General features: G+C 37.8%; 1 protein-coding gene across 1 annotated transcript in view; it reads left to right on the top strand.

Moving 5' to 3' along the window:
* Nucleotides 1–20,594, top strand: part of CERK (ceramide kinase) — a 45,359-nt gene extending 24,765 nt beyond the window's left edge. Inside the window, exons 7-13 of the mRNA XM_032180960.1 lie at nt 1,561–1,635; nt 3,366–3,518; nt 4,233–4,338; nt 6,822–6,892; nt 14,985–15,190; nt 17,369–17,577; nt 18,590–20,594. Of these exons, the coding sequence (XP_032036851.1) occupies nt 1,561–1,635; nt 3,366–3,518; nt 4,233–4,338; nt 6,822–6,892; nt 14,985–15,190; nt 17,369–17,577; nt 18,590–18,689 (920 nt within the window). The 3' untranslated portion in view covers nt 18,690–20,594. The remainder of the gene's footprint in view (nt 1–1,560; nt 1,636–3,365; nt 3,519–4,232; nt 4,339–6,821; nt 6,893–14,984; nt 15,191–17,368; nt 17,578–18,589) is intronic.
* Nucleotides 20,595–22,345: the final 1,751 nt, after the last annotated feature.

The following is a 22,345-nucleotide window of genomic DNA, read 5'->3' as shown; positions in this document are numbered from 1 at the left end:
TTTCATAGGTCAGTTAATTTTAGTTTTTTCTTTATTATTATTTTTATTTTTGTTTTGTTTTGGTGGTGGTGGTGGTGGTGGTATTTTTTTACTCCACTGGCAAGTCTGAGAAAGAGGGATCATTTGATAGCTGGTAAACACTGTTGGTATTTTCCCCAGCCTGCCGTTTTAGACTCTTGTGAGTTAATTTCAGACATCAGGTCTAATTTTAGGCCTCCCTTGCTTGTTAACTGAAGAGAAATGAAAATAACTCCTGTAAAATTGCCCAGCAGATAAATCAGCTTTTAATTGACTACAGAAGAGGATAGGGAGCCTCCGATGTTTAAATCTAGCTTGTGTGGATGCCCCTCTTCTCCTCCCACCTAGAGCGTAAGACTACTTGGAAGCTCTGGCTGTTTACATCAGGACAGAAGTGGCTTTAAGGTAATTCTAGTAGCAGAATACAAATTTTTCTCAAAGAAATTTGAAAGGCTGGATGAAATACTGCTTTTGTAAGTTTAGCAGAAAATTCAGGTCAAGTGTTCTAGCGGCCAATTTTCTGGGGTTTCTTTTCAAAAGTAGTAAGAATTTTCTGCCTAACTGAAATTTATGAGTTAGGTGGCAATATAAAACTGGAAAAAATAGCAATAAAGTGTAACTTAAGTATCTGAACTCTACTTACATTTTTTCTGCTATAAAACTCCAAATTAGGCACAGTAGCATCTTTTGTGTGCCTCACCTGTTGCGGTACTGAGAGAAATTGGAGCCCTGTTTCCTATACAACAACATAAGCTTGTAGTGGTACATTTGCACCATCATGAACATCAGCCTGTGTAGAGAGAAACCTCTTAGTCACATTTCCCTTTGTTCTGCCAGTTCTATTATATTTATCTTCTCTTTAACTGACTCACAGAGCTCCTTGTTCACAGTGGCTGCCTTCTGCATTGTGTTTGCTTGAAAGAGGCTTCTTCTGTGCACTTTATTGATAGGGGAAGTGATGTCCATTTCCTGAGAAATAAATTGGAGGCAAAAGGATATACCATTATCAAAAGGAACAAAAAAATATGTCCTGACTCCTTTCAAAGAGAAAGAACCAAAAGATTTTAAATAGTTATTTTAAATAGTTACTGGTCATTCTTCCATTTTTAATTTTATATTTTACTTTGATTAGGCCTTTGGAATCAAGTGCTCTGTATATGAGCTGCTCTGATCTAGTATATCACTAGCAAATCTGAGAACAGATACGTGGACAAGTTAAGTTTTGGTTTTCATTTTTCGAACCTTGACTTTCTAGGACTTATTTCCAGGGAAGAAATCTGAGAACCTGTGAGTTAGTTTTGGAGTTGCGTATATATATAGTTTAAGTCCTTGTACTTTACATGGAGACAAACAAGTTCTGTTTACCTGAAAAAAAGTTATTGTTCCAATTTAAATCATAATATTTCTATCTATATATTTAACTTTGTTCCATAAAATAGAAAGGGGCCAGCTACAAGAATAGAAAGCTTTTATTCAGAGATCCATACCAATAATACTTGCTTTGAACATATACAATATAATCTCTTGGTCTTCATTTTTCAGGATCAACAGACTGCGTATGCTATTCGACTGTTGGCATTTCTGATCCGGTAACATCAGCTCTTCATATTATCATAGGTGAGTGATGAAAAATCACTGTTTTGCTATGAAAATGTTTCCAATGTCCAAAAATAGTAATTTCATTTGGTTATTGTTTTCCCCATGTCTGTGAAATATAACTTGAATATAATGACCAAGTTGAAAAATTAACTTCTTGTCTGGGATTTAAGTCTCTTTCTGATTTGAAATACAGGAGGTTAAAAAATAATTGCTTTCTCCACTGTAATTCATTGTTTTCAAGGGAATATAACTTTAGATTTGGTGCTTAAGATTTCATGCTCTCTGGCATGCTTTTTAAAATAGTAGTATGACATAATAAACAGCATAAATTATTGAATTATACAATTCAAAGTTGTCACAAGTAGCACGTACATTTGAATAGTATTATTTTAAACTTAGTTGCCTAATTTTCTTGTGCAATTCAATGCTTTCATACCAAGTTAGAAATGTGGCTTCTGCTTGACTGGAATTAGCTAATAATTCCCCATTTTGCAGTCTAAAAATCACATATTTGAGGGGGAGCTAGAGAGGAAAGCAATTGTTCTTCAGTAAATGCCTTTTGATATGTTGTCATCAGTAAGTAGAGGTACTGGCATTGCCACTTCTCATAGACCTCAAGTAAGGGAGCCCCTGAATTGCATGGGGGCTAAAGGAGACAGCTTGCATGCTCACTGCATCGCAGCTAGTGATGTCGTTCCGATCTGCCATATACTGAGGAAACACAGTCACCCAGTTCTTAATACTGAATTTGAAAAATTGTACAGGATTGTGTTTGATTACGTCCATTTTGTGTAAGCATAAAGGATGCAATTTCCAGCTGACTGTTCTTTCATTATTACTTGCTTATTGAGTGCTTAACAAGAGCAGTTTTAGGAGCTGCTCTTGCAAAGATTTACACATGAGCTTCTCTGTTGCTCTCCTATGGTTAACTCTGTTCAGCATACGCACATTTTAGCCCCATTGGACTGGAATTAAAGAGCTGCTTTCTAATATGTGCTTAGTATATCACAATAGCTTAGTTGGATTATTAAATCTGCATATAAACATATGTATTTAAATTTCTAAGTGTGTTTCTCAAGTGCATAAAAGGGTGCTTCATAGTGGTCTGTGGTGGAAAGAGGAGAAAGAGTGGGCATAAAGTTAAATAGTATAGGGTCGGGTTGGTGCAGATGTTTTTAAAATTAAAAACAAACAAATAAACAAACACTTCTGAGTCTTCCACTACAAGGACATCAGATAGGTTGTGTACTTCATTTTTACATATATTCAAGGCCTGACTGGATAAAGCCCTTAGTAATCTGATCCAGCCTCATAGCTGAACCTGCTCTGAGTGGGAAGTTTGATGAGAAACCTCCTAAGGGCCCCTGTGGGTTGAATTGCCTATCCTCTGATACTATGAAATGTACAATTTATTCGTTGGACGTACAGTTCTGCTTTGATCTCTTTTGTAATGTCCTCTCCCACTCCTGTGTAGCCCTAGTGCAAATTCTTCATTATATACTTTTAGCATACTGACCTTTCTTTTCACGTAGTGCTTAATGCTTTTTAAATATTGAAAGAAATGAGTTGTAAAAAATGATTTTCTCTTTCTCCATGTATAAGAAATATATATATATATGTACGTTTGATTCATATGTATGTTGTACGACATTTTAATGAAAAAATCTGTAACATTAAAGTTGTTACTATTTTTGTAGCTTGAAACAAAATAAACCTTAATGGAACCTTGTACTTTCTAACCTCTGTAGGTGATAGCCAGCCTCTGGATGTCTCCTCTGTGCATCATAACAATACATTTTTGAAGTATTCTGTATCACTGTTGGGTTACGGTTTTTATGGAGACATATTAAAAGACAGTGAAAAGAAACGGTGGATGGGTCCAATGAGATACGACTATTCAGGTAACTTGGAGGGTTATTACATTCTTTTGTCAGCATGTAAGCATACTGGAGCAGTTGATACCCTCTGTCCAAATCACGCTTCTCTGAAGCTTTTAATCAAAAGGGACAGACTGAACCTGATTGCATACTCCTTGAGGTACCAAGTGTGTTGAATCAGATTATATAAAGCTGTGTAATTTAGGAGATAACATTAACGCTTTGCTTATTAAAGTTGTGTTGAATTTGGCTATATAACACAGTTAGCAAATTAACTGATAGTTAACACTTATGTGTTTTGTAAGCTTTATAAAGAACTAAAACGTGTATTTAAACTGTCATGAACGATGCTGAAAGCAACACTAATTCAAATTAATCAGCCTTTTTTTGATTAGTGAACCTGCTAGCGCTCTAGCACTGTTCTGTAGTGTTTGTATCATGTGTTGATGTGTCTCACCTAGAGAGCGATGCCTAAAAAGTTATATTTATTCTGTGTTAATCATTGTGACTTCCTTCTCAATTAGTTGGACAGAGGTAGGCACTCTGCTGTCTTGGACTTGCATGCTGATGGAGAGAACTGTTGTGGTCCTTTCAGTACTGATTATAGAGTTAGCTGAGTGGTTTAGCCTGGGTATTTGATATTTGGGCAAATCTTATGTTACTGGAAAGTATGTTTTACATTTTTGATTTGTTATATGTTAGGAGAAAGCAGAATTTAATTACCTTTTCTTAATGTAGGCTTCAAGACTTTTCTTTCTCATCATTATTATGAAGGAACAATTTCTTTTCAACCAGCAAAACACACACTTGGATCTCCACGAGATAAAGATAGCTGCAGAACAGGGTAGGCTAATATTTATTTCTGGATACTTGACATGAACTGTTGGAAAAGGCCTGTATGTAAACAGAGGTTACAGCAATGTTGCTTTTTAATATCAAAACACTTACTCTGAAAGAGACAAGCTTTTTAAAAAGAGGTTTATTGACTCATTAAAGAGAATACCTTATTTTATCAGGTCAGTGAACAAAAATGTAATAAAATTTTGTTAGCCTGCTTCCCTCCCCATCTCCAATTTTAAATGAAACAAAGTATAATACCACAGCACACAGTTCTGTGTTACTCCTAATAAATAACAAGTCTGGATACCTTATAGCTTCTGTAAGTAGAAATAATTATTCAGAAAGTTTCAAATGTTCGTGTTGTAATTGGAACTAGCAATTTTAAGAGTTGTTTTAGTGTAATGACAACAACTTGTCCTGAGTATAGGTCCTTTCAAGAACCACTATTTAATCTTTTTTTTAATGGACTACAATTATCCTGTATAAATTCTGTGTGACCTTCACTTCTCAGAAGAAAAGGCTAAGGGGCACTGAGAAAGTGTCTGGAAATAGCATGGGAGTGTGAGAGCTTCACCTCTGTGTCATGTCAGCGTGACTGCATGTCTGTTTCAAGTGTCTGAATACAAACACATGCAAGATGTTGTGAAACAAAAAGGAGGAACTGAAAATCCATGAATGGATGCAAAGCTAATGTCTCAGAGAGATTTTATAGATATGGTGTGATTGCTCACATGAGCACAGCATATGTATATGCTTTCCAGGGGGAGAAGTGGGGTTGTGCTCAATGCAAAGAAACAGCTCTGTTGCACACAGGATGAGGGAAGACCTCATGGATAAGGATCAAAACAGACAAACACAGATGACAGGGAGGTAGACATCTACAACAGACCTCTGATTAAGTGGGGGAAGTAGGTGAAGAAGCCTTTAGACAGTTGGAGGAAGCCTTCTGATGGCAGGCCCTGGAATTTATGGGTGTTTTTTTCGATCCTGGTAATTGCTGGAAGGTCACAAGCAATTCAGGAGATGCCTGGAGTGCGTTGATGATGATAATCGTACTGGTGATTGACAGACTGACTAGGAGAAATGCTACAGAAAATGAAGGTGGGGAATGTGATGGTTGAGGGCAGTCTTGGCAGCAGTGACTGTGAGATTATGGTTTAAAGTCTTGAGAGAAGGGAGCAAGGCAGAAAGTAGAATTACAGCCCTGAACTTGAGAAGAATAAGTGTTAGTTTATTCAGGAACCTTGGTGAGATCCCATGCAACGTTGCCCTGGAGGACAAAGAGGACAGGAGAGCTGGGTCTTTAAGGATGACCTGCTCAGAGTGCAAGAACAGACCATTCTGCTATGCAGAAACTTGAGCTGCTTGAGCTGCTTAGTGGTGTGGGGGACCCAGTGACAAAAGATATGGAAAAGGCTGGGAAATGCTTCCTTGACCTGTGGATGAGGGGGAAACAGTGGATGTTGCATACCTTAACTTTACCAAGATCTTTCCTGCTGTTTTCTTAAAATCACTTCAATGAGATGTAGACTATGTAAGAGGATGGGTGGAAAATTGGTTAGACTACATAGAAAGGTTTTGAGTACCATGTCCAACTGGCAGCCAGTTACTAATGGTATCCCTCAGAGATCAATACTGGGGCCAGTGCTGTGCAACATCTTTATTTATGACTGACATAGAGTGGACTCTTGGTGGGTTTATGGGTGATAGCAATTTGGGAGGAGTGGCTGGTATGCTGAAAGTCAGGGCTACTATTCAAAGGCATCTTGGCAGGCTGAAGAAATGGCTGATAGGAACCTCATGGAGTTCAGGAGAGGCATAATAGTGTGTACCTGGGGTATAACAGTCCCATGCAACAATAAGGAGTGAGCACTGGCTGTTTGGGGAGCAGCTCCACTGAAAAGGTCTTTGGGGATCCAGGTAGACAACAGACTACGCCCAAATCAGCAGTGGGTCCTTGCAGCAAGAAGGGCCAACCATGTACTGGCTTTCTAAGCAAGACAGAAGCCAAAAGGTCAGGAAAAGTGATTTTTCCTATGAATTCAGCATTTGTGAAGTAGAACACTAGCAGCAGTATGTCAAGGTATTACACCATTACAGCAATCAAATATTGAAACAGGTTGCCCAGAGAGCTTGTGGACTCCATCCTTGTAGATAGTCAAAATTTGACTGAACAAGATATTAAGTAATACCCTGATCCTATCAGACCAGTTTTGAGTAGAGGTTTGGACCACATCCAGAGGTCCCTTCCAACCTCTGTGGTCTTAACAGCATCACAGAGCCATATTTCTGACCTCCAATACATTTGAATGCTATGCCTAAGTTCCTATACTGTCTCCAGAGTTATCCTGATTCATGGTACATCGGGGTTGTTGGTACCACACCCCATCTTATGGTGGGGAAAGTCCTTTAATGATGGGGTACAACGCACAAAAGTTGAGCTGAATAGTTTTATTTCCATCAACTCAATTGCATTTCTGTTTTCAGATGTTATATTTGCAAGGAAAGTGAGCAACAACTGGCAGAACAGCAGAAGAAATGTGGATTAAAAAATGAAGGTAATTTATCATAAAAAGTAAGATGTGATACTATGCAACTTACTGTTCTTCATTATATATCAGCTCAAGTACGTATGTTTGTTTTTTTTTTCAAACTGCAGATTACTAGAAAATCCAATGTATCTGTACGTTTAAAAATATGTATAAGTGAGAAACATTCTTCCACCCAAGCCTCAGTTTTGATAAAATTGTACTAATTATTTATATATCTTGTATCAATATTGTACTAATTACTTATTTTGGTATGTTTGGCTCCTTTTCTTTGAGAAGGAAAGCTGTGAGCTGAGTCCTGTGAGCTGAGATTTTGTCTTTTTTTTTTTTTTTTTTTTTGTGAGTAAGATTTAACAATTAAACTGTGAGCCAGTGTAGAAAGAGGCAATTCATTAAGATGACTTTCGGAATAGATGAGGACTCAGCTTTGTGTTTGTTAGCACAAAGGTCACCCTATGTGGAGTTGTTTATTAAATAAATATGAGGCAGTGAACTTAAGTATTTCTGTGCAACACATCACCAACAGCCAGTATAAATGAAAAATTAGATTTTTTTTCTCCTCTTTCTTTAGTCGTGCTGCCCTTTTCCTCTTTCCCCCATTCCAAACCCTTCCATGGATTTTTACGTGGGCTTACCTTTTCCTTTCTTATATTAAAACAAATGTTTATATGCTGGATTCTGTGCAGTAGTTTCACTGTCTGTATCTCTTCATGTCTGATTACTGCCCCCTGACAGGAAGCACTGGTATTGGTACACTTTTGACCTTGCTGGTAGAAAATACAGAGCTTCAGTTGCCTGAGTTTAGCCTCTGCTCACAGTTCATCTTCTTGGATAAAACCCTTTTAAACAGCAGGCAGACTTTCCATGGGTGCTTATTTTTACTTTCTTTTTTTTTTTTCCTTGTAAAGCCCAATGCATAAAACTGTAATTTTCTTGACACAGGCTTTGGACCTTTTGACCTAGATTGCCTTGTAATTACTGTTGTTTTGCACAGTATCTGTGCGTGGCTGTAGCTATTTGTTAGCAAAGAGTATCATCGCTCTGTAGAGATTCACTGGTAGCCTATAAAGCCTGTATATGGATTTCTACGCCAACTTTAATTCTTGTTACACATGCCTGTATCTATATATATGTGTGTGTGTGTGTGTATACACACCTAGCTATCCATAATGCTTTCATTCCACTACTGCTTCTAGATCTTTGATATAGTTGACAAATGGCTTGATTAGAGTATTTCTAGAGTTTCCAGAACTGAATCTAGGAATAAAATAAATAAATTGCTTTACATAGTATTTTCTTAGGAACTAAATCTGATAGCAGGGTTCTTTTTCATAAGAAAAATTCAGTGGGGGATGTCTGTGAGAAATAATTGTCTGCCTTTTTTGTCTGTTTGCTAGTTACTTTTATTAGTTTTGGTTCAGCAACGGAACAAAGGCTGAAGAAAGTGAGTTACAGGTTAGTGAGCGATCAAGACTGCTTTAGTCAGCGTAGCACAAAACATTAAGCAGATGATTCTGTAGGACTTTGTCTTAAATTTTACTTTCAGTAGCAGTTTTTCTTTGCACTGCAGTCTATTCTCCATGCAATACTGGTAAGCAAATAATAACAATCCACTACTCTTGATTTGCAATAAGAAGGATTTTAAATTGCCGCCTCGTGTAAGCTTTTTACTCACCAGGTTGTATTAGCTGACTCTTTCATTATGCCTACTTGGTTTGTGTACAGTTCAGATGAGTTTAGAAGGATGCTTTTATTAACCATCACTGAAAATACTTCTTCGTATTTTATAGAGGTCTATGTGCATGTGCTGAGTAAATTTGGAGTGCTAACACTTTAGGCTGATTTCAGCAACTGGCAGTATATATACACAATAGACGATTGAAATGAGTGTCGTTTATTTTCTCACTTTTTTATGATTGCTTTATTGTATGGAAGATATTGTAGGCAAATAATTTGTGATATTACAGTGAGACACCCTGCAGAATGGTTGTGAGAACAGTTGGCCAACTAAAATGTGATAAGTACTCTGACTTTGTTCTTACTGAACAGTGAAGCTACTGTTGAACGACATGCTTAGATTTTCACTGAACAATACTTTTCTACCAGTTCGATATAGTCAATTACAGCGATGTATATAGGCATTCTACCCTAAGTACATTGAGACTTACTTAGCACAGTGAGCATGCTTCAAAAGTTAACACTTACCTAGGTATAGTAAATACTAAATTAATATTATTTAGATAAACAGCAGAAGGTTTCATTGTTAAAGGGTCTTGATTTCATTTTGTTGCTTCCATATCAGAGAACGTCTGTTTTTCTTTAAAATAGCTTGTATAGTTCTGGACACAGATGATGGGCAAGCATTGTGTATGAAGTAAAAGTAAGTATTACTGTTAGTTGAGATTCTAAAATGATGAATGTGGCCCATTAAACCTATTAAAGCCTGCTAGACTTTAAGACTTAGGGACATTCCTCCCTTCCCAGTGTGCAGGTTGTGAGGCTGCAGCTTTTCCTTTTCCCAGGTATAGCCAGTAACAAGGCTGAGCATGTTTTCTCATACAGGCGTAGACAAGACAGAGTACAGACATGGCTGGCTACGCAGACAGAAGGTCAGTATCTTTACAGGTACCCATGTAACCATGAACAGCCTCTGCATAAAACATGAGCACCACAGCTAGCCCAATCCTGCCTTCTCTCCTTCTGATGAGGATTGAAGTTTGCCAGTAGAACATAACACATACCTTCGCTCTCTTGATTCACAACCATGCTCATATTCAGGGATCCCTCAGGTATTAGAACGTACTTTGTATCTCCCATATCAATGCTCAGATCCTGTTTTTTGTTTTTTTGTTTTTTTATCCAGTTTGCTAACAAAACCTATAGCTACATTCAACTATTGAACTCTGATGCATATGCATATTTCTGGGTACGTTGAACTTAAATCCAGAATCTGAGTCCAGACCCCAGGCTGTTTGCTAGCCTCCAGCTCTGACTTGGAGTCTTTACAGATTACGTGTTTACTCGATGGCTAGTGTGACTTGAAGTTTTCTAATACATCTTGTGCACATAGAGAGCAAAGGAATAAAGTTTAATAAGAATAACCTGCAATGATCAGGTGTAGGACTTGGCCAGACGAACATACTGACCAGCAGCCTCCTTACGCTCAAGTGATCAGTTATCTCCACATTCTCCATGTGTGTCCTCCCTTAATCAACCTTGTTTCATGGAATCATTCAGGTTGGAAAAGACCTCTAAGATCATCTAGTCCAACCTTTAACCTAGTACTTACAAGTCCACCACTAAGCCGTGCTACTAAGTTCTACATCTACATGTTTCTTGAAGACCTGCAGGGATGGTGACTTAACCACTTCCCTGGGCAGCCTGTTCCAATTCTGTGCAACCCTTTCAGTAAAGAAATTTTTCGTATTATCCAACCTAATCCTACCCTGGTGAACTTTAGGCCATTTCCCCTCATCACTTGGTGGCTGGGAGAAGAGCCTGATCCCCACCTCGTTATAGCTTCCTTTAAGGTAATTGTAGAACATGATGATGTCTTCCCTGAGCTTCCTTTTCTGTAGGCTTAAACAACCTCAGTTCCCTTAGCCACTCCTCGTAAGAATTTTCTCTAGACCTTTCACCAGCTTTGTTGCCCTTCTCTGGACACGCTTCATCACCTCGATGTCCTTCTTGTTGTGAGGGACCCAAAACTGAACACAGTACTCGAGGTGCAGCCTCACCAGAGCCGAGTACAGGGGGACGATCACCTCCCTAGTCCTGCTGGCCACACTGTTTCTGTTACAAGCCAGGATAATGTTTGCTTTCTTGGCCACCTGAGTACCCTGCTGGCTCATATTCAGCTGACTATCGACCAGTACACCCAGGTCCCTTTCCTCCTGGCAGCTTTCCAGCCACACTTCCCCCAGCCTGTAGCACTGCATGGGGTTGTTGCATCCAGCACTTGACCTTGTTGAACCTCATACATTGGTCCAGCCTATCCAGATTCCTCTGCAGAGCCTTCCTACCCTCAAGCAGATCAACACTCCTGCTTAACTTGGTGTTGTCTGCAAACTTAGTGAGTGTGCCCTCTATCCTCTTGTCCAGATCATTGATAAAGGTATTGAAGAGAACTGTCCCCAGTACTGAGCCCTGGGGGACACCAACGGAGACAGGCCTCTGGCTGGACTTAACTTCATTCACCACAACTCTTTGGACCTGGCCACACAGCCAGTTTTTAATCCAATGAAGCATACACTCATTCAAGCCTTGAGCAGCCAGCTTCTTCAGGATAATACTGTGGTAAACAAAGTCAAAAGCCTTACTGAAGTCTATGTATGCTACATCCAACAGCTCTTCCCTCATCCACTGAGCTTCACCTTGTTGTAGGAGATCAGGTCCATCAAGCAGGACCTGCCTTTGATAAACCCGTGCTGATCGGGCCTGATCCCCTTGTTGTCCTGTAAGTGCTATGTGATGCCACTCCAGATGATCTGCTCCATGAGCGTCCCTGGCACTGAGGTCAGACTGACAGGCCTGTATTTCCCTGGATCCTCCTTCTAGCCTTTCTTTCATATAGGTGTCATATTTGCTAGCTGCCAGTCAACTGGGACCTCCCCTGATAGCCAGGACTGCTGATAAATGATGGAAAGTGTCTTGGTGAGCACTTCTGGTGGCTCTCTGTATCCTCAGGTGGATTCCATCTGTCCCATTGACTTGTGTATGTCCAAGTGGTTTAGCAGATCGCTAACCATTTCTGCGTGGATTAGTCCTTCTGTGACTTTATTACTTCTTTCTTTAAGAGTGTCCAGCCTTCCTGGACTCCTTTGCCCTTCAGGACTGCCTTCCAAGGGATTCCACCAACCAATATCCTTTACAGGCCGAAGTCTGCCCGCTGGAAGTCCAGGGTGGCAGTTCTGCTAATGTCCCTCCTTTCATTCCCAAGAATCAAAAACTCTATTAATTTGTGATCGCTCTGCCCAATCCAGCCTTCACATCACCCACAAGGTCTTCTCTATTTAACAAGCAAAAGTTTCTTCCCTTTCTCCAGCCTTGTCTCCTCCCATATAAACAGCTGGATCTAGTTAAATTTCATCATTGTTTCCAGCTTTGCTACATCGATGCCCAAATTTGGAATTTCTAATAGGATCTATGTGATCCCATATGTGTGTGGTATTACTGGTATAGACACATCGGTGCTGTTGGCCTTGTAAGATGCAACTCCCCTAAAGGTGGTCGTCCCCTTCAGTTCTCTGTGCAATCTCTCACATAACTCCTCACAGCTGCCTGCAAAACCCAGACATCCTTTACAGCACTGTCTGCAACTTTCATCAGCTTCTCACACTGATAACTGTTAGGTTGAACTATTTCTTTTTTTATTTTTCCAGAAGTTTCTTATGTTCGGTTTGATTCCCTTAATCTCAGAGCAGAGTCATCATTTGCCTGCAGCCTGAACAAAGTCATTCTGTAGTTTGATGTATGTTTCTCTCTTCTCTCTTAAAATACATATTTTGAATCTAATTTAAATGATTTCTTTCTGTAATGTCCTTTTTGAAAGCAACATAAAAGATCAGCAGTAAAGCAAACATAATTGATACTAAAACCACTCTGGGAAATGATGTAAAAATGTTGAATTTAACAAAGCTACATTTCTTTTATTACTGATTTGTTTATCAGAATATAAAGAGAAAGATAGACTAGATGCAAAAGTGATAGTTATTTTTAGCTTCCTTGAAGTCTTTTGTCATGTTACAATCCTTCTCTGTTTTCCCTGGAGTTCCAGTTTTCTGGGTTTTGTTACTGGAGAGGGGATAGTAAGAAATTCCAATAAATAAAAAAAATAAGAAAAAAAAAAGGAAGATAGAAAACTTGAAAAGACAAGGTCTACAGGAACTTTTTTCCCCCTATTTTTCCTCTTTTCCTGGTGTATAAAGCTTGGAAGAGGTTAATTCAAAATGAATGTGTTACAGAATTTAGGTCCACAATTATCTAGACAATGGTAGTAATCCTACAGTCACAGAATGGCTTGGGTTGGAAGGGACTCTAAAGATCATCTAGTTCCAACCCCCTTGCCAAGGACATGGATGCCACCCACTAGATCAGGTTGCCCAGGGCCCCATCCAGCCTGGCCTTGAGCACCTCCAGGGATGGGGCATCCACAGCTTCTCCGGGCAACACAGTCCAGTGCCTCACAACCCTCAGAGTAAAAAATGTCTTCCTGACATGTAATGTTAATCTCCCCTCTTTCAGTTTAAACCTGTTCCCCCTTGTCCTGTCACTATCTGTCCGTGTAAAGAGTTGTTCTCCATCTTTTTTATAAGTCCACTTTAAGTATTGAAAGGCTGTAATGCAGCTACCCTACAGCCTTCTCTTCTCTAGGCTGAATGTCCCCAGCTGTTTCAGCCCTCTGATCATCGCTGTGGCCCTCCTCTGGACCCCTTCTAACAGCCCCACATCCTTCTTGTGCTGGGTGCCCCAGACCTGGATGCAGGGCTCCAGCTGGAGCCTCCCAAGGGCAGAGCAGAGGGGCACAATCCCCTCCCTCCCCTGCTGGCCATCCTTCTGTTGGTGCAGCCCAGGACGCAGTTGGCCTTCTGGGCTGCAGGCACACACTGCTGGCTCGTGTCAAGCCTTTCCTTCCCCAGAGCCCCCAAGTCCTTCTCTGTGGCGCTGCTCTCAGTGAGTTCTTCTCCCAGTCTGTGCCCTGACCTGGGCACAGTCAGGGCAACCCCTGACCCAGGTGCAGCATCTTGCACTTGATCTTGTTGAACCTCAGTAATGATTCTCTAAAGTAGATGTAAGAACTAAGGTAGTAAGGCGTGAGAACTAAGCTAATAAAAATAACGGAATTTCAGGAAATGAAATAGATGGCTTGGTGTGCTATATATAATCTCATCAAAGAAGCACTGTGAATAATTAAAAACTAACCCCACTATGGACAAATGGATAGTGTTAGATTTCTAAGTCTCTATTAGTTAATATGCCTCAAAACCTCTACCTTACTGTGGTTTGATTATGAAACACATTAAACAATCTTAGATAAACAATTTTTTTTTGGTTGTTCCTTAATTTTTACCCCCCTATCCCCTACTGTGATACTTCACTCCTGAAATACAGCCCTAGAACTGTGAGCATCTCCACAGACTGTTCTGAAATCATTAGTACTGTGGAGTTGTTCATTTGAAATATCTGAGCCCGTTTATATTTGGAGGCAAAACAGAGTGTTATAGCTGCTTTATGGCTTTTTTATCGTAGTGGGGAAGGCAATTGTGTGTAATCTACAAATGCAAAGGCTTTTATTATCTGTTTTTATCCCTATAGATGAAAATACAGTTTAGATAACAACTCTGTGCAGCGGCTGCCAATGTAATCAGTCTTCGTTCCAGAAAATTCCTCTGCCTCTTGGTAGTGTTTATTCCATCACACATTTAAATTCAGTCCAGTTTTATTCTAACAGAACAGTTTTGCATTGTTGAAAACACTTTTATATTGTTTTCCAGGAGTCTCTGAATGTTTTTTTCATGGAAAAATTCAACTCTGCTCATACTGTTCATCTGCAGACATTGTGGGGTGTCGTTAACAGATGTAGCAGCACTGCTGCATCCTGATGCTTCCTGAACCCTGAGTCATGTCCTCCCTCTTCAGATTTGGTTTTGTTGTTGCTGTGTTTGGGGCTGTTTTTTTATAGTTTGTGGCATTGAGGCAGAAGAGGAATATTGGTTTAGAAACCAGACACTAAACCACTGTCTCTGCATTATTGTTTGCTTAAGACTTAACATGTCGAACAGCAAGAATAAAGTTAAAAGTCCTCCCAAAGTTTTAAGCTACAAGAGTTGCAACCTGCCTCTGTCTTCTCCCTGCCTGAGGCTTTGTGGTTTTACAGTAAGCAGTGTTAGTAGATAACAATGGTCTGTGAAGGGAGGAAGCAACTTTTCTGTTAGTATATGAAAGACAGATTTTTTTAAAATGCAGTTTTTTTAGATGCGTAATGACAGTGCATAAACATGCCCAGTAAAACCTCTTAATCTGCCATTGATTGCTTTTTACTGTTCTTGTGAATCTATCAAATAATCTATCAAATATCCATGCCTTTATTCATGTGTTTCAGAAGATGAAGAAGAATGGAAGGTTATTAAAGGGAAATTTCTAGCCATCAATGCAGTAAATATGAGCTGTGCCTGTCCACGCAGTCCTAAAGGTCTTTCACCAGCAGCTCATCTGGCAGATGGTTCAGCTGACCTCATTCTAGTTCGTAAATGCTCCAGATTTGATTTTCTACGGCATCTTGTCAGAAATACAAACCAAGATGACCAGGTAGGTGTGTGTTCCCTTTGGCAGTGAACTCTCCAGGAGCAGCCTGAGTTGTAAATATTGACAATGGTATATGACAAAAAGAATATCTACAAAACAGGTTTTTAAAAAGTGCTTATACAGTTTGTATGACTTAATCTTAGCATGTGTACCATCAGAAAAATCACTTAAATTAACTCAAGTCTTTGGCCTACAGCATTCTATATTATATTTATTTCAGCTTGGAGAAAAGGAGGCTGAGGGGAGACCTCATTGCAGCCTACAGCTTCCTCATGCCGGGGAGTGAAGGGGGGGTGACCTATTCTCCTTATTCACCAGTGATAGGACCTGCTGGAATGGTGTCAAACTGAGGCAGGGGAGGTTTAGGCTAGACATCAGGAAGAGGTTCTTCACCAAGAGGGTGTTTGCACACTGGAACAGGCTCCCCAGGGAAGTAGTCACTGCACCAAGCCTGTCTGAATTTAAGAAGCATTTGGACTGTGCACTTAGTCACATGGTCTAAAATTTTGGGTTGATCTGTGTGGTGCCAAGAGTTGGACTCGATCCTTATGGGTCCCTTCCAACTCGGAATATTCTATGATTCTAACCAAATTCCACTTTTATTAGTTAAATTCCTTCTTATAATATTTTGAGTATATTTACTATTTGGACAATATTTAAAATGTTACCAGATCTGTGCACACACTTCATGGAAAATTGTTCACAGCAATATAATGTAGCTGAGGTAGAAGACCTAGCAAGGAATAATAATTCTTGTAAAATGTATGAAAATATGATGTAGAAAAAACTTACTAGAACTACAGTTTGATTCTAAACTGCAGGCCTAGAGCAGGATTTTAATACATCTGTGTGACATGAGCTTTAGGCATTCAGCTTCAGAGTGCTTCCTTGCATAAGTTACAGCTGTCAGGAGAAACTGCAAGGGGAGATTGATCACTGCTTTGGAGTGTAATACCTGTTGAAAGTAGAGCTATGGCTATGAATGCACGCACTTTAATATTTGTCACAACCTGATATTATTAACAAGTTCTGGCAGATAACCGAACAATACACTAATGGCATATCTGGTTATAGCAACAACAAATCTCATTTGTTTGCATTGCTACTCTTCATCCTCTAGAGTTTGTATAAATTCTCCTTCTTGTATTTCCTTCTTACCATTCCCAGGCACATTGTGTTTGTCTGTGTTCTGTCTTCCCACTGTTCTTTGTCTCTTCTTCTTCCCTTCACTCCTTCTTATTCTCTCTGTTTCCTCAGTATTTTTGGTTATTTGAAGCTTTTCCTAGCTGCCTTTCCAATTGGCTTCAAGATTTATCAATCTTTATCAATCAATCTATCAATTTTAAATTAGTAAAACATATAAATGATAAAAACAAACTATATGAAAATATATTATGCAATGATAATCATCATAATATATGTAATTATATCATTACTATCATAAAATAAGAAATAATTATAATAACATTCTGCTTAGCCATGATACATGAGAGCATTCACAAGTGGCTCTATGCAGCCAGTGATAACCAGTTTTTGCAGCTAAACTTTTTGGCCTGGAATGCTTCTTAGTGAATCTCAGACTCAAACCTTAGTTTTACCTGAATTAGCTAGTTGAAATGATTTTATTTTGCTGGAGTATAATAATATCTCCATATATTCGTATTTTCCTATACACACAGCTCCCCAATCTCTCTAATTCTTTGATTAGGGCAGTGGTTGGCTCATCTCAAGATACTCTTCCAAAATTCAGAAGCATAAGACTTTCAGAAAAGTGTATGTTTCTTAAGGGCTGTAGTGAACAGGTCCTGAGGATGGTACAAGTTTCCAATCCAAACCTTTTTGACTTAAATTCCATGTTATAATTGTTTCTTACAGTTTATTCATAGTTCTTATACTCTATACTCATAATCTCAGAACCTGTAACCTCATTACCCTTCAAGTGGCAGTACTGCTGCTCCGTGAAGACAACCATCAAAAATAAGGTTTCAGTTCTGCTTTATGGTTTTTGACTTTTGCAGTTTCTTAAAAACAAGTATCACTCTATGCCTCAGGTTAAAGTCTCTAGAAAATTGGAACGGATGGACTTTATTGAATACCAAATGCTGCATGCTGAGTTTCTTTACGCATCAAGTATATTTAAGTAATTGTAATTGCCTTTTTTGATTATTTCTTTCTTTGTAGTTTGACTTCTCATTTGTAGATGTTTATCGGGTGAAGAGTTTTCAATTTACATCAAAGCTTTCAGAAGACAATGGAAGCAATGTTGCAGACATAGGAAAGAAACGTTTTGGCCAGTTCTGTAGAGATCACCCAGCCTGTTGCTGCAATATTGCTGACAGCACTTGGAATTGTGATGGAGAAACTCTGGATAGTTCAGCAATTGAAGTGAGGTGAGCATCTACTTCTCTCTGCATCTACCAAGAAGATATTAAGCCTTTTCATTGACGTAAAGGTGCTAATAAAGATACCCCAAAAACGTATCCCCCCAGCAAATTCGAGTCTTCTGATAATAAACTTAGATTATTGTTGTTAAGTTTTGGGTCCTTTCTAGTAAACACTCCAGCTATGTAATGTAAATGAAAATATATATTGTAAATGACCTCTTTAAGATAGATAGATGACCCTACCCTCAAAGTCCTGCTTAGTTCTTAGAAACTGGTGTTATATGCTTGAAGTGCTGAAGGGTGGAGGTCTTGGTGGAAGGATTCTTTTAGACAAATGCAGTATTTCATTAGTCTGAGCACTAGCTCTTGCAACTAAACAAAGCATTTTTCAGGAAAATAGTAATATTTTTTCCTTTTTTTAAAAAAGTCGTATAGAAGCCACCTGATGTGTTTAACTAGCGTCTTAACTAGCATCTTACAGAAATACTGAGTATGTCCTGTATTTTGTATATTTTGACGCACAGCACAGTCTTATCTCCAGCCTTGGCATATGGAGAAAGAAGATTGCAGTTCTACAAATGAACAAATTGGAAGGGAATAACAGCTTTGAAATTTTGAAGGGCTTTTAAATTTGTTTTGTTTGGTTTTGTTTATTGTAGATTAAAGGGAAATACAAATACAAAATATGTGCATCCAAGTTTGTTCCATTCAAATGCAATCTCACAACAGTCTGAGTGATTTATGTAAGAACAGTGTATGTTATACAAGGTCAGATCCTCTAAGTATCCCATGTCACTTAACTGTGTGGAAAAGAGTAGTAGCAAGAGTGATGTATGTGTGAAAACATCCAGTCTTCTTTGCAGGGGAGGATTGTATCAAGAATGAGGGCTATTTTTGTAGTCAGCAAAGAATTTTGCCTAACTGCTTGAGATACACAGATTATTAAAACGAAATATATAGTACCTACTTATATTAAAAAAAAAAAAAAGTATGATTAATTGATTTCCATATTTTTCAGGGTTCACTGCCAGTTAATGAAACTGTTTGCAAGAGGAATCGAGGAAAACTGTAAAGATGAAGCTGCCTACAGCCACAGTAGCATTGAACACTTACTATAGACACTGTTCCTCCAATGGGGAGAAGAAAAAATAAAAGCTCAAGGAAATTGAGTATATACGCATTTTAGTCAAATTGACAAGTATTTTAAAAATTCAGTTTTTTTTTTTTTTTTTGTGATGGCTTCAATATAATTTTAGACATTTTATTTCACTGTGTATTTTTGTAACATTCTAATCATTAAAATGTCTTGAAGTCATGTAATCTAATTTATGTTAGATTGGCATATATGTATGTATTCACAATGACTGATAAATACTCTGTGCTTTTCTAGAGAGCTAATTTAGCAGCTGTGTTGCAATAATATTTAAATATTATAAAACATTGAACTTTATATTGCCATCAAACCAAGATATCAGGACAAGATGTTTTCAGAGTCTGAGAAAATGTTTTCTGCTGGGAGTGTTACGTAGTTGCATGTGGCTTAAATGCTGGACAACGGTGTTGTCTTTTGCATTTTTTTTATTTTTTTTTAGTAAAATCTTGCATTTTCTAATTCTGACAATACCTTGCAACTTATCAATGCAATTCAAACACACATTCCTGGCTTTAAGTAATAACAATAACAATTTAGAAATATTTTGAAAAATAAAAGCACATCTGTATATAGACCATACCTTCTCTCATGTAATCTATTTATAAATGCTTCCTTGCATGCTGCTTTTTGGGTTTATAAAGGGTTTTATGACTGTTTGGATGATACCAAATACCACACACTGCAACTGAAATGTCTTGTCAGAGACTGGTAGGGATACATATGATACCAGGAAGGCATAGGCAAGGGAAGATATAAATATCTTGTAAAACACCAGCAAATTTTACATTTCTAAAAATAACTAAAATTAACATATGAAAAGCTTCCCTTTTCAGTACACAATTCTTTGGAGATTCTACTAGATACATTAAAATGTCTTTGCAAAATAAGTTGTTGGAATGTTGTTTAAAGATATGATTCAATGATTGAATGTTTTAAAGTAATATTTTTATTTAAATAGGAAACAATTTGTGTTGTGAAGTCAAGGGAAGAAACTGTTATATGATAAATCACAAATCACTGTGCTGACTCGTTTTTACAGCAAATACATAAGACTATCATGTACAGCTATTGAGTGATTATTTGTGTATGAATTTGTGTATTGTGGCACACACATATACTGTGTGCAGGCTTGGTGCTGAATTTTGCTCTTCTCATACAGGTTTATTCCTGTTTGGTGAGGATCAGAAGCTAGTCCCTGCTCTCTTCTGTAAACCTTACTGCATCTCAGATTTGTGTGTGTGTCTGAACAGCTAATGACTCTCTCTATTCATGTATATCTATTGGCACTTCTGTCATTCAGCTTATATTAGTTTCAGTCTCCTGTGTATTTGCTCTGTGTAAGCCATGGTGATCGGTTGGTTTATTACTGAAACACTTGAAATTTGTTTTAAGTGGCTGTTGTTTTTGTTTGTTTTTTTTTTTTTTTTTCCATTGAAACATTCCAGTTTTGTGTAATATTAAAATGTTGTGCTATATTGTTGCTATAAAGTATTATTCATACTGTTGCATTCATACTGTATGACAAAAAAAAAAAAAAAACACTTGCAAATAATAATTGATTACAGTCATACAAAGTTTAGGATCTGTTTCTCATTATATAGTGTTTCAGGGAGATACTTGAAAACTTTTCCAAAAGTAGTACTGTACTTTCTTCAGTGATGCAATGAGTTGAAAAGTTGATTCATCCAATGTTTTTCAGACATTTGTTATGTATACTGTATTTTTTAAGCCATTTTTAGTAAGCGAAATAGTACTTTTGAACCAAGAACCCTGTTGAAAAATCAAATTATGCAGTCATACAAATGCAAATATCTTCTGAAAGTGTCATTTGTGTAAAAAGTTTTAGTTAGATTGATCTATCCAGGAATATCGTGAAAAAAATGAGATTTCAAATTACTGTAATTCTTGGGCAGGATATGACAGTATACACTCAGCTCACCAACAGACAAGGACTTTTATGAAGCATTAAAGCTATCTAGATCACTTTCTTATTTATGAGAACAGAAGTAAATACTAGCCAGCTCTTTTCATTATTTTGCTAGCAAGTCATGAGACTCCTAACTCAAAAAACAGTGGATTAGTTACATTGTGAATGTATACTGAAGTGCTCTGAGTACTTTTAATATCTGAAACTGTGCACTTGGTATTTCCAAAAAAGCCCACAGTTAAGGCCCCCCTTCTGAGAAATGAGCTACCAGACAAGAAGGGAAAAAAGATCATTTGGTAGTATGGTAATGAAGTGTGAAGTAAATACTAAAGGTGTTGCAACATAATAAAATAAAATCTCTTAGAAAATAGAAAAGCTACATAGCTGCATTTGAATAATTCTACTTGTAGCATATTATACTAGCAAAGCATCATAGTTGAGTTGTATGAAATGTCCAGTGTATTTTAAGAAGAGAGCTGTATAAGTAATGTCTGCATTCGTTTTAATTCTAGTAGTTTGAGTTGTATTTTGTTTTTTGTTTTTTTTTTTCTCTGAATGTAGTCTCAATATGAAAATCATTTATAGGAAAACCAAGTTCGATTTCCTTTTTTATTTCCCAATCTTGCTGGCTTCAAGATTAGAAAATGTGTTCTGTTTTATGAGGCTAAGGGAATTCATTTAAAAAAATAAATAAATAATGTTGTGCAGCAGCAGTACTGTGGTTTTCTTCTTTTCACAATTTGATTTAAAAAAAAAAAAAAAAAAGCCTGTTGAGAGATTTCAGCCCCACAAAGGTAACGTACTCAGTGTAATGGACATGCCCATGTTAAACCAGGCCGAGAAGTAATTCATAAGGTTTCACTGATGTTGACTACAGCTGTATAGCAAGAGTGAGTGTGGGCAAACACTGAGAGTGAAGGAAAACAACTAGTGAAGCTAGATTTCTACTAAAACTATGTAACTCTATTAAGAGAAACTTAAGATTGAAGGAGGAGAAGTAACTTAGTTGTGAGGATTTAGAGGTTTTGGTTATGGAAAATTTTAAACTGTAACAAGTCAAAACCAACTACCATTGTAAGAAACACAGAATATATATTGTGCTATAAGCAGTACCGACTATATGCCAAGAAGATGTTTTTAGAGTTTCATCGCAATAATTATTAGTGATACAGCACACTTCCAAGTAAGAAGTACAATGTGTTCTTTATAGGTGAGCAGTGGACACAGTAGGAATATGATTTTCAACACTTCAGACAGTTCTGCTTTTGAAGTTACCCAACAAGCCAATGTTTGCAGGATGTCATGAGACTTCTTCAATGAAAATGTTTATTCATGAATGGGAAGATGATATGTAGAACCAGAAATCTCCGTCTTGCTGTTCAAATATTATTTCCTTAGAACTCCTGCCTTAATCCCTATGAATTAAATGAATAATAGGACTTCATGATTTTTATTCTCACTAGTCATATTGCTTATTCCAAACTTTCAATAGGTTAGTTAAATACATTTAATAGGCTGGTTTTTAAGTTGCAGTAAATGAATTCTGTCCATAATGAAGCAAATCTCCTCAGCCTTGTCTTACCCTCTGATATGCACATTGTGTACATCTTGCAAAGAGCTTATGTATGTTCTTAATGTGTGACAAGACCCATTATTTAAAAGGAATTGGGGTAATCTGCCCCAATTTAGTCCTT

This window comes from Aythya fuligula, chromosome 1, assembly GCF_009819795.1.
Source record: "Aythya fuligula isolate bAytFul2 chromosome 1, bAytFul2.pri, whole genome shotgun sequence".
Lineage (NCBI taxonomy): Eukaryota > Metazoa > Chordata > Aves > Anseriformes > Anatidae > Aythya > Aythya fuligula.
The sequence above is the reverse complement of the archived record's forward strand: the minus strand, read 5'-3'. Positions and strand labels throughout refer to the sequence as shown.